Below are 13,122 nucleotides of genomic sequence, written 5' to 3'. Positions count from 1 at the left end.
TGGAGGCTGGACCGAGTTTTATGGACGCAGGACCATTTTCCTGTAATTTTAAATTCTAGCCTTTAAAGGGAGTGTTCGCTAAAAATTAAAGGCTGATATCAAAATGAATTGATTATGATCGCAACTAATTTTACTTCTATCTGTTGCAATGCATATGATTAATGCTGATATTTCATTATATTTTTTATTTTATCTGATCTGAGTGTTAAATTTGTAAATATACATTCCTGAATTTTCAGGATTTTTGATAATGAAGACGATATTTTCATATTTTCCAGGAATGTTCGAAAATACGCGCTAGCCGTAAAAACAATCATTTAGAACCTGAGTGGGAATAACGCAACTGCGTGAATTTGAATAGATTCTACGCTCATGGGTATGAGTTGTTTTTAAAAATTTTCACCCCTATAACGCAACAGATAAAAGTAAAATTAGTAGTGATTGTTATTGATTTCAATTCGACGTCAACATTTACTTCCTGAAATTTTTAGCGAACACTCCCTTTCAGGAAATAAATATATATACACTATATAAGCAATATTATAAATGGAAATTATTAGAGCTAAAATATGAAACATTCTAGTTCAAAGATTGCATTCTACAATAACATTAAATATATTTTGCCTTGTGTTAATTTAATTTTAATTTAAAGAGTTTAAAGCTTGTCGCTGAATGTCCAAAAACCGGTTCCAATTGATCGCCGACACGAATCTCAAAACACTGAGTACAATTTTAACTGGAACCAACCATGAATTCTGTAAATTCAGCCTCTGGGCATAAATTTTTACTTTATATTATTTATTTCCACCCCCCCCCCTTCCCTAGAATCGTCTATGTATTTCCGCAAAAATTCAAGTTAGAAAAGGAGAAAATAAATACCTTGAGGGTATTTAAAGATGAGCCTGGCGACCTCGGAAGTAGATCTGGACCAGCACTTGAATCATCCTAACATTATTTTTTTTATTTTTTAATACAGTTCATCTTAATAATAACCAAAACCTTAATTCAATATTTCATACATTTATTGAAATCTAGAAAAACTAGGCTGCGCCCATCTTCTACTTCAATTGGGAACAAGTTCTCTTTGTGTAAATTGTAAATCAAAACAAGTATTTCGTGGATTTTATAAAGAAGATCGTGGATTTTAAAACAAAAATTTCAATCGAATTTTGGTAGAAGCAAATTTGAGAAAATTCTATCATCCATAAACCATCCCTGGGGTCACGCGAGGTCACACAAAAAAATTGGTCCTGATCGGTTCAGCTGTTTTGACGTTTATTTGATATAAGCAAACAGTCAGACCGACAAGCAACCCATATACATATACATGTGGCATTATTTTCCATTTTATCAGCATTTTTGAAAGTTCAACAACACCAAAAAGATATATTTGAGAAGGATGGTTAAATACCGAATCTGAGTCTCCTTCCATTTCCATATTTCTTATCCTCTCCATCATCTTCTCCTTCACAGGGTCTAAAAAAATCTTTTCGCATTAATTGCCCTGAATCTTAAAAAAAACATTTCCATAATAAATTTTTGTTTACCAAGTCTGGAAACTGGTAGAGAACAAGATCCGAAAGATGTTCTTTTCAGCGCTGCTTGTTCATCCTAGAACAAACAATGAGAATAAGAATCAACTGATTTGTGACAAGAGATTAGTGATATATACTGTAAAATGTAATGTATGAAAACGAAAATACAGAGGTGGATATTATTTCGTCATCATTGGGTTCATCAGTAATCAAGTAACCGTAAAATAATAAACATATTATAGGGAATCTCTAAAAAACAATTGCGAAAATTGTTTATAAGAAAGGGGCCGCGCAGCGTCCTAAAATGTTTTTATCTAAAAAAGGAGAATTTTTTTTTATTGGACGCCAGTTAGAAAGTCTCTCTACTCTTACTTTAAAGTTTTTTTATCCAAAATAATACTTTTACCACCAAAATTCTTTTATTTTCTCCAATTCAATACTTTTTCTTAAAAACTATGAAAGAATGATTTATAAAGTGTATGAATGACTTGTTAAAGGGACTGTAAGCGTAATTTTAAGTGACCCTCCAGGATAAAGTTGAAAAATCCTGATTTCCTTAGGTACCCGTGAAATTTTAATGAAATCTAAAATGTGGAAGAAAATGTAGCGTTTTTTGACTCGGAAAATGTTTTATTCGGATAATTTCGCCTTCACTTTTTATAATCAAGAAATGCGCAAGTGACTTTCGCAGAGATCCAGCAAAGAAAATAAACACAAAAACAGAAAAATTTATATTTAATCCTTCTTTGATCAGATATAGCTTTTAATGGTACCACTTTGAATTGGACATTTTTGCATGGAGGGTCACTTGAAATTACGATTACAGTCTCTTTAAGCATATATTTGTTCTTAGTATAAGTTTATATTACCTGATAATGCTTGCGCATATGTTCAGATAAGCTTTCTCGGGTAAGTTCTACGTCACAGTTCTCCATCAAACAAGTTACAGAGTGATGATCCTAGATCAAATCAAATTAAAGCCATGTTTGCCACTTTTTATGGTTAAAATCCAATCCATAAACAAAATATAATAAAATTGTTTCTTAAAATATGACATTAGGGCTAAAAAGAGGATCCAATCCATTCACCAAATATAATGAAATTATTTCTTAAAATATGACATTAAGGGCTAAAAAGAGGATCCAATCCATTCACCAAATATAATGAAATTGTTTCTCAAAATATGACATAAGGGCTAAAAAGAGGATCCAATCCATTTCTATCATTGTCAGAGGTCTGCCATGAGTAATCCAGTTTCCATTGTGAGGAGGGTGAAAAACCAGTTTATGGTATTTGATTTAAAGTCTATTGAAGGCTCTGTTCCTTAAAACCTGTATCAGCATGTACTTCATCCCTGATGTTTTGAGTTTCTGTATTGCTTCTGTATTCATCTTTATTACTTTATCTTGTTCGGAATTAGTCACGCTTTCCACTCAGTTGTGGAGAGAAGTGTCCTTGATATCTAGACTTCTATACAAGTACAACGCACATAGCGCCCTTTTTCTCAACAGGCTTAGAAAGCTCTGCTGACACCCTTCCTCTGGGAGGTTCGGATACATACTTGTTATGGTTAAAATCCAATCCATTGACCAAATATAATGAAATTATTTCTTAAAATATGACATAAAGGGCTAAAAAGAGGATCCAATCCATTCACCAAATATGATGAAATTGTTTCTCAAAATCTGGCATAAAGGGCTAAAAAAAGGATCCAATCCATTGACCAGATATGATGAAATTGTTTCTCAAAATCTGACATAAAGGGCTAAAAAGAGGATCCAATCCATTTACCAAATATAATGACATTTTTTCAAATATGACACAAAGGGCTAATAAAATATCTGATATGAAAAGCTCTTAAGATCTTAAATACTGATTTTGAGAAAAAATTTTGTAAGTGTTCAATAAAAAAACGGTTTTTATTTTACAATTTTAGCATTCCCAATAGTCCCATTAAAATAAAAATAAAACTTCCCCAATTTTTTTTATATTATACATCTCCAAAATTTAGCAATAAAAAGAAAATCTGCTCCGCGCAAACATTGTTCATGTACCGAGTGAAAAAAAATGTATTTAAAGATGAGGAGGATGGGAGGCATAGTAACAATTAATGAATAAGTAAAAAAATGAATTTGGAATTTACAATGTTACCTTCAAGAGTTTGGCTATCTGGACTTGAACTTCAATAGCAGAAACTTTCTTCTTTTTAGCGGCTGGGGAACCTACCGACTCCTCAGTCCCGTTACCTAAATCACGAGAATAATTAAGAGAAAACATTTAACATGATTTTAAAATATCAGCAAAATGAGTTCGATCAAACAATTTAAAAATGAATTACAACAAAAAAAAGAAAATAGCACTTTATAGCGCATCTTTTGTTACCCATTAGAACATGCTTTTTTTTCAAATAATTTTTCTGGCTTTTTATAGATGTAAGACGTCTTCAGTAGAGGAGGGCCAATTTAGAAACATCAGAAATCGATTAGGCATATCTAAAATTATGCAAAAATTTACCGTGATTAATCTTCTTTAATGATCTTTTGAGGTTTTTCCCTTCGTCTGAAGTGAATATCATCAAAAATTAATATATTTGTTAGTTATCAATAATTTTCACATCGAAATGCTGTAATCTTAAAGGGTTTTCTCACTAAATAGGTTAGTTCGATTCCTATCTAATAAAAATCGAAAAGAACAAAAGAAATAAGCCAATTTTTTGTGTGGGACCTGACATGGGTAAAAGTGTGTGGGGGGGGGGAGAGTAAAGAATAATAACTAGATCAGTAAGGGAACCGACCACCACGGATTAAAAGATAATTTTTGTTGTTTTTTGGAAAAAATATTTGAGAAAATTTTCGTTGTTTTATCTTTGTAATTGTAAAAAAAAGGATAAAAATAGCTGAATCTAAAAACAATTATTAATTAGTAAAAAAGAACTATTATAAGATCTTTTATTGATTCACCTTGGTATCAGCAAATTCTATAAGAATTACAGGGGCCTACACGCTTTCTAAGCTTCCAGGGGTGAAAATCTTCAACGAAACTTTACAAAAGGCTTTTTTATCCCATTTAATGTTAAAGAATTGAGAAAATATCACTTGTTGTATTTAAAATCACACAATCTCCTCTAAATCGACCAAAAAGTTCTATCTGCTGTAAATTAAAATCAAAAAGAGTCCGAATTTAATGAATTTGAGCCGCGTCTCAAATCCACTAAACACCGGTTTCAATTTCGAGAGCCAGCTAAAATCTTGATACATTGAATACAATTTTAAGAGGAACCAACCATATTTGGGCTGCGTCTCAAATTCAAGCCGCGCCGCGGCTCAAATTCTTTAAATTCGGCCTCAGATCCCATACTGGGCCTGAAACATGACCCCAAAGAGTGGGTTTAAAAATAAATAAATTCTACTTTAGATGATATATTCCTATTGATTCCTTCACTCCATCTTTGTTTAGTTTCAACATCTCAATATTCCCTAGATCAATTCCTAGAAATAATTCATAATAGATAATTGGGTTTTTTCTAAAATGAGCCTAAAATGAGCCAAATGGGCAGACGTTTTGAAGGGAACCCTGAGGGTTAAATAGGCTAAAAAAATGATAACTTTTTTATCAATTTTTTTTTATATTCCACGGGCAACGCCGAGCACTTTGCTAGTACAGACTGAAATGTGTAAGAGCAAAGTGGTCACTTTCATGTTTCTGCACCCAAAAGATGTATTTTTCCTCAAAAATCCTCTTAATTTTATAAATTTAGTATGGCGGGTAAAAAGTATAATAAAATTTTTTAAGTCAAATTTTTAATTTTTTTCCCAGAGCATCAATAATCATTTGCTAACCCTGACCCATGGTTTGCTTTTTAAAAATATATACCCCTGACCGGAGAACCCTTAGATCTGTTTCTTATGTGCTAGTTGACTCACCCATTACGTTGAGAACAGTAAATATAGATTTAGGATCCGTAGTTGTAACTTCTCCTTTGTAGAGAATACAGAGAACATCCTTCAGCTGACCGGCTTCAATGTCCAGATGTACCTGGGCATGGAATGGGTCAGGGTAGGGGTGACACATTTTCATCAAATAATTTTTCAGAGGCAAACTTGTGTCTTATTTCTAAGGTAGGTTTCTAAATTACATTATTCACAACAATCAAGAAGGACTTGAATACCCGAGTACAAATCAATTTACAGAATTGAAAACTAATGATGAAAATCCGTTTATTATCTGACTTGGTTAATTTCTAGTTTGAATGTGGAAATTATGCTTGTACTATCCTTGTACTAGTTGCTTTGCGTACACTTTTAGTCAATAAACCCCTAAATTGAAGCAGTCATTTTATATCTTAGTGAAAAATACATTTTATTGACGTACCTTTGAATTACAACACAAATTACAATTACAAAATGTGAAATAAATTTGTTTAATGTCTTGTTCCTATTTTTGGACTTGGGTTAATCAGGAACCAAGAAAGAGTCGAGAAAAGCTTAAAATTAATCAACAAGAAACAGATATAACTTACCACTTGGGGTTCTTTATTCCTATCCAAACACAGAGTACATACATCCGATCTTTACCAATTCAAAATGTTTATAATTTATTTGTTTATAATAATAATAATAATACTTTGTTGGGACGCGATGTTCTAGCTGAAAGGAAAATAAATGGACTAAATTGGTTTAAATCAAATAAATTGTAAGGTACAATTGGTGGCAACAGAGAAATGGACTAATAAAAAATGACGTCACAAGTGTCGAATATAACAAGGATAACAGCATTTTCTCCAATTAGTTGACTTGTTTCCAAGATTTAAAAAAGTGTAAAAACAGAAAATAAAGAACACAAAATTGTATACGTAGTATACAAATTCTACGTTGCCATCTATTGGACTTGATAATCTATTTTAATTAAATATTAAAATCTATTTGTTATTGTAAAAATAAGAAAAGACGCATTTTTCTCGAAAATATTTATTTTTTGACCGGCTATAAACCTTCCCTTGGATCATGTGAGTTGACACAAAGAAATGGCCTGATATATAATTTCATTTTCAATTTTCCTAAAAATGTTCTTCATGGATTCCGACACAGAAGCCATGAGTGCCTTGTGAGCAAACACCTTCACACCCCCACTAGATAAAATGAATAATAAAAACCGACAATATCCTCTTCATATACATTTTTTATCCATTACTATGTCCATATTTATTATTTATTTATATCTATTTTCATATCCATTTTCATATCCATATTCATAACCATAATCACAAAGAAATTAAATTGCCAAGATGATTACTGTCCTATTCAATAAAAGTTTCGGAACACAATAAGCTTCTGACCGTACTTCTAGCTTTTTTCAATTGCAGTTGTCTCTATATGTCAAAAAGTTTCCAGCTTATATTTGTCAGAACAGGGCTTTTTTTATTTTTGATTTCATAAATCTTTATAGAGAGTAAATTGCGATAAGCAATTTCATACATATTTCCAAATATATTTATGTATGTTTTAAACATTTTTTATATTACTGTAATTGTAGTTTTCTCGTTAATAAAAGTTTGAAGAAGAAATATTCACAAAGTATCGACAAAAAATTCATAGATTTCAATAAAGAAACAAATCTTATCCAAATAAACCCTTGTAGAGGAATCTTCTTGACAGAAACTATCTCAAGAACTGACGAGGGTCAAGCCAGACCAAAATATATTTCCAGTAAAATATGGAACTAACATCTACTTTTTTTACTCTACAGAGGTTTGTTTCATCATATCACCGAATTTTAAATTAGAAGAAGAATAAATGATGCAACAAACATCTGATTATGACCTGCATATGAAGAGAACGTCTGCAGTCTTAGCATCAACTTCCATGTTGGATAGAGCATCACCAATAACCTCCCTATGTTCTTGTAGTCCGCCAGGGGTAAAGCGAACCAGCAATGAGGAACGACCCTTCATTCTTTCCTTACTTTTGTCGACTCTAGATTTCTATAAAATTTATTTCAAAAGCAACTACATACCTTTCGACAGAAAGTTATTTACGTAATAAGTGCTTAATTTCTTAATTAATCTTAAAGTATTGAAATACGTGGCTCCTTGAGCTACATTGAATTTTAAAAGTGATGATGGCAAAAAAATAGTAGAAAATACATTCAGTTAGTAATGACGGTCATCTTTAATGTCACATATCATTAATGAGATTGACAATATTACTGTGCAGTTTAATGAAATAACTGGTAATTTCCTACAGTACAGGTCGTACAGGACCTGCAGGTTGACAACTGATTAGCCTCTTGTTATTGAGATTCGTAAGTAAATTACTTCAAACATAAATTGTGATAGCACTTTAAGAATAAACTAGAATAAAATAACGAGAACTCGAGATTAGTTTTTGAACGCCCCCCCATTTTTTATGACTTTGATGGGAGAAAGGACTTTGATGGGACCGAGCGCCGCAGCTATGAGAGGCTAGAGGAGTGGGGGTTCGAAATTCTTGAACAATATTGAAATAAGGGATGGTCCAAAAAGCGTTCTCAATTCACGATATTCTTTACTGTACACTTGTTTTACAAAATTAATAGGCGGAGGGCCGGGGAGGGGGAAGGCCAAAAATTGTTCTCTTGGAAATTACTCAAATTCTGTATTTTATATGGAAGTCCTGTAAAATAGTTTGAGTATTGAGTGACAATCGAATTAATCGATGAATACTTAAAAAACTAATATAATCTTATATATAAATTACAATTTAAATCGATGTATTCACAATATTCATCATACCAGGGACTGTCACGAATAAAATTTAATTAAAAATTGTATTTTAGATGAACGCTTGATGTCCTTGTTGCTATTTACATAATATCACATAATCACATTGCTTTGCTATTGCAGACTTTTTTGTTTTGCGGTGTCTAGTGAAGTTAGCGGGGCATTATTTAAACTTTGCACACAATCGAAGACGACTTTTCGTTGGACAGCTACCTCTTTACCTTATATTACAGAGGGAGGGGGTGCAGAGGCGCCATGATCCCCGCAAAAATGACCTCCGAGCCTCAGGATTTGCGAATTACCACCAGGCCCTGCAAAACTGGTCTCCCAGCCTCATGTGACGTCACCAAGCCTCCCGCCATTCTGTCTCCATGCCCTGCATTTTTCTCCAATAAAACCATATTTGGCTTTTATTTCCACCAAGAACCTTTTTTTAAAAAGTCTCAACATGATGAAATAGTCCAGAATGATACATTAACATTTTGTATTAAAAAGTGAATTTTAATTGAGATTAAAGGCTTGTATTTTGTTTTTCTAAATTTCACAAATTCCTTAAATTGTGAAGAAATATTGCAGTTTTGTATAAAGATAGAAAAATGTTCTATTCTTTTAGAGTGGTCTCATATACAAATCAAACAATATCAGCGGCAATTTACAAAACAAGGTAGTTTTTGTGAAATCCTTTTATTTGTGATTTTATTGTATGCTTAAGAAAATTTAATTGAAGAACTATTTTTTTAAAAATTGAAACAAGAATTAAAATAATCTAAATATCTATTACATGCTATACTAACAGGTTAGGGCAGCTTCGCGTCATCTTGTTGTAATTTAATTCTAAATAGTTTTTCTTTTAGCAAGAGAATTCATTTATTTGACTGAAAAAAATGATATACAGAGGTGGGGGGCCGGGGGTGTGCGCAAAAACGCGTATATTATAGAACATTAATTTGCATTTTTTTGATAAAATGTAATGCTAAGGAATCGAGAGTTAATAAAATCTTCAAATCATGATGCCTTCAAAAATATTAGATAAGTTGTTTATAAAGGTCGTCTTTTACTCATTCCATCTTATTGTAAACTTTTACAGAAAAACAACTCCAGAACAATTGAATGAATCAACATGTCAAATTTGTTGATTAAACGATTCTTNGGGTTAGAGCTTCTGACTACAGGAGGGGGGAGATCAGCTGATAGAGGTTACAGAATACACATATGCACGATCTTTCAATATATCTATAATGTTGACATATTTACAATTGGTTAACTCTCTACCTCTCTGTCTATCTATTTTTCTGTTTCTCTCACCTTATCTCTATATAATTTAAATATAAATCAAAAATGTTAATGTTAAAAAAATGTATTAATCCTGTATTTTACATGTGTATCTTTGATTAAATCACAGACTGCCTGGAACTTGTTAACTCCAGATGGAATTCTTTCTTTGAAGAGGATTTCATCAATGTAGGATTATATAGGAATACTTAATTTAGCTGAATTTCAAGAATTATTATGACACTAAAATCTTTAATTCTAGACTTTTGACATCAAAGACTTTAAATACAGAATTATGACACAAAAATCTTTAAATCTAGAATTATAACAATAAAATCTTTAAATTTAGAGTTAGGACGATCAGATCTTTAAATCTAAAGTATAACAATAAAATCTTTAAATCTTGTTTAAGAATAGGGAAATTCGATTCGATTTAATGGGGTTAAACCTTTGCCTTCCAAGGTTGTCCATGTACACGCCCTTCGACCTCTGTATGAAATAAATATAAAATCCGGTGACATAGACAGAAATCTGCCAGTCTCATCCAGGACACATGAAAATCTATTTTTACCGTTATATTTCTCGTGGAGAAATCTCGCTCTGGGATCGGCCGACTCCGAGATCTGTCTGGCAGTCAGCTAGTTTCCAGGTTTCGGTTTAACTAATTAGGAAAAAGAAGTTTAAAATCACGGCAATAAGATCGTTAACTCTAGAAAATGACAATAAAATCTTTAAATCTAGAAGTGTGACGATGAGATCTTTAAATCTAGAAATAGGACAATCAAATCTTTAAATCTGAAGTATAACAAAATAAACTCTAAGTCTTGAATTATAACAATAGAAACTTTATGTTTATGATTATGACAATGAAACTTAAAGTCTAGACTTATTACATTAAAATCTTTAAATCTTGAATTGTGACAATAAATCTGTGGATCTAGAATTGTGACAACAAAATCTTCAAACCTTGAATTATGACAATCAAAAAGAAATTTTTAGATCTAGAAGAATGACAATAAAATCTTTTAGATCTAGAATTATGACAGTAGAAATTTTATAACGAGAATTATGATGATATAACATTTAAATCGAGAATTCTGTCAGTATAATCTTTATATCTAGAATTATGGCAAAAAAAATCTTTAAATTTAGAATTATAGAAATAGACTATTTAAATCTTGAATTATGACAATAAAATCTTTAAATTTTGAGTTCTGACCAACAAATCTTTAAATCTAGAATTGTGTCAGTAAAATCTTTCAATTTAGAATTAGGACAAAAAAATCTTTAATTCTAGAGTTATGATACTAAAATGTTAAAATCTAGAATTATGACAATAAATTCTTTAAATCAGGTTTTGAAATGTATGAGCTTTATTCAGTGTTGGATTAAAAACAAGTATTTATAAGAAGGTAGTAGTAGGGTAAGTTTAATAACATAAGAACTTCTTGCAAAGAAAATAAGGACTCAATATTGCAGAAAATTTTTTATTTTTATTTTCGATTCGATTTATTAGGGTTAAACCTTTGCAGTCTAATGTGGTCCAGGTTCGCGACTTTCGCCCTCTGTCTAAAAAATAGTCACGTAGACAAGATTCTACCAGGTTCAACTGTATCTCATGGAAATCTTTTTTTACCGTTATGTTTGTGCTGAAACGTTCCGCTCCGCAGTCAGTCCGACTCCGGGACCAGTTCATTAGTCAGTTATCTGTCGGGTTTCGTTTTATACTAAATAATGTAAAAAATATTTATTACTCATATTTTCCAGAACGGAAAAGTTTCAGATAGTGGGGATTTAAATAATTGGCAAAAAACGATTCATACTGAAATTTAGTCTTATCAAGTGAAAAGTATAGAATTTTTTCACATTTAGTACAGTGAAGTATACTTTGAGCACCAGATTGATTCAGAATTGGAACTTCATTCTTGGAAAAATAAGATTTGAGCGTGTGGGGTTTTTTTTAAACAATGCAGACAATTTGGAAGTAATAAGCTTTATTTAGTGTTGGATTATAAAAGAGAATATTTAGAAAAGGCATTTGTAGGGTGAGTTGGATTGGATAAATAAGAAATTTTGTGAGGAAACTATGGACTTCATGTTGCAGGGTTTTTTATTCTTTTTCTTTGATTTACTAAAAATAGGGAAGTTTAATTTGATTTAATTGGGTTAAAACCTTTGCAGTCCAAAGTAGTCCATAATCATGACCTTCGTCTTCTATAAAAAATAAATATAAAACCCAGTATCATAGACGCAATTATGCTAGGTACAGACGGATCCCATGAAAATCTATTTTTACCGTTATTTTTTGCAGAAAAATTCTACTCCGAGATAAGTCTGACATCGAGTTCCTATTCTTGATCTATTAGTCGGAGAAAATTTCACTCCTGTCTCGGTTTCTGCATCAACGTGATCCACAATCAGCAAGTTATGTGCCCTGACAGCTACAGTGGCCAGGATCAGTAGGTTTCTCGTCCAACTATTTAAAAAAATAAGGAGAATATAAATCTGTCATAGGAAGCAAATCGAATCATATGATTATCTATGAAACTTTTAGGGCTAGAAGGTAAAAAAGTAGCTCAAATAATGTTTTTCCTTTACAAATCTGATTAGTGAGCATGGATTTTAAAAAAGTTTTTTTTTCCTTTTTTCCTACAGAGCAAAAAGGGCAAAAATGACATAAAGAGAAAAGGAAAGTGTCAAGGAATGCTTATTTTAGTATTCAATATCATAAATAATGGAGGCTTGAAATTCTATCCTTTCATGATCAAGTCCAGATGATAAAGTATAAAAAGATATGTCGGACATAAATTATTTTTTGAAAGAATATATCAGAAAAAAACTTCTGACAATCAACTGAAGTTTCCTGTAGTTGTTCCGTTTTCCTTTAAATTTGCAAAGGAGGGAAAATAAAGTATAGAAAATTATGCATTTCTACTTTATATTCAATTTTCTGAATAATGTTAGATAACATGAGTTTCGTTCTTACCGACTTCCTCAAGCTATTTCGCCACAATTCACTCCTCAGGTTTGAGATAGTTGAAGTGGTAAGGAAATAGGAATAATTTGAAGTACAAATATATATTCCACTCTTGAGGTAAATAAGGAGTCTTAATAGGAATAATTTAAAATACAAATATATATCCCACTCTTGAGGTAAATAAGGAGTTTTAATAGGAATAATTTAAAATACAAATATATATTCCACTCTTGAGGTAAATAAGGAGTTTTAATAGGAATAATTTAAAATACAAATATATATCCCACTCTTGAGGTAAATAAGGAGTTTTTGTGGAAAATTTTAGATTGGATAAAATTGGTGTTGGAATGGAATAATTAAATTGAAAAATTGTCAAATTAAAATTAAAACCTTTTACACCTGTGCATTTTATAACATTTTTAGCGCAATGCAGGAAGCGCTCTGGAATTTCTAGCCTTATTACACACACACATTTAAAAGTCAACGCTGTATTTAGCATTTATTGAGCAAATTCTTCTTACAGCATCCAAAGTGGTGGAAAACTGAAAAATAATCACATTAGTTTTATAAAATTATAATTA

General features: G+C 31.4%; 1 protein-coding gene across 1 annotated transcript; it reads right to left on the bottom strand.

Moving 5' to 3' along the window:
* Positions 1–831: 831 nt before the first annotated feature.
* LOC111715991 (uncharacterized) lies at positions 832–8,076 on the bottom strand. Its single transcript, XM_023491401.1, has 11 exons — positions 7,355–8,076; positions 6,592–6,663; positions 6,055–6,103; positions 5,459–5,570; positions 4,961–5,023; positions 4,050–4,094; positions 3,687–3,781; positions 2,405–2,494; positions 1,548–1,611; positions 1,412–1,476; positions 832–945 (listed from the first exon to the last, which is right to left on the bottom strand). Exons 1-11 carry the CDS (start codon positions 7,483–7,485, stop codon positions 832–834), a joined length of 900 nt encoding a protein of 299 aa, XP_023347169.1. The 5' UTR covers positions 7,486–8,076.
* Between the last annotated feature and the right edge of the window lie 5,046 nt (positions 8,077–13,122).

This window comes from Eurytemora carolleeae, unplaced genomic scaffold (assembly GCF_000591075.1).
Source record: "Eurytemora carolleeae unplaced genomic scaffold, Eaff_2.0 scaffold1505, whole genome shotgun sequence".
Taxonomy (NCBI): domain Eukaryota; kingdom Metazoa; phylum Arthropoda; class Copepoda; order Calanoida; family Temoridae; genus Eurytemora; species Eurytemora carolleeae.
This window is presented reverse-complemented; position numbering and strand designations above follow the sequence as displayed.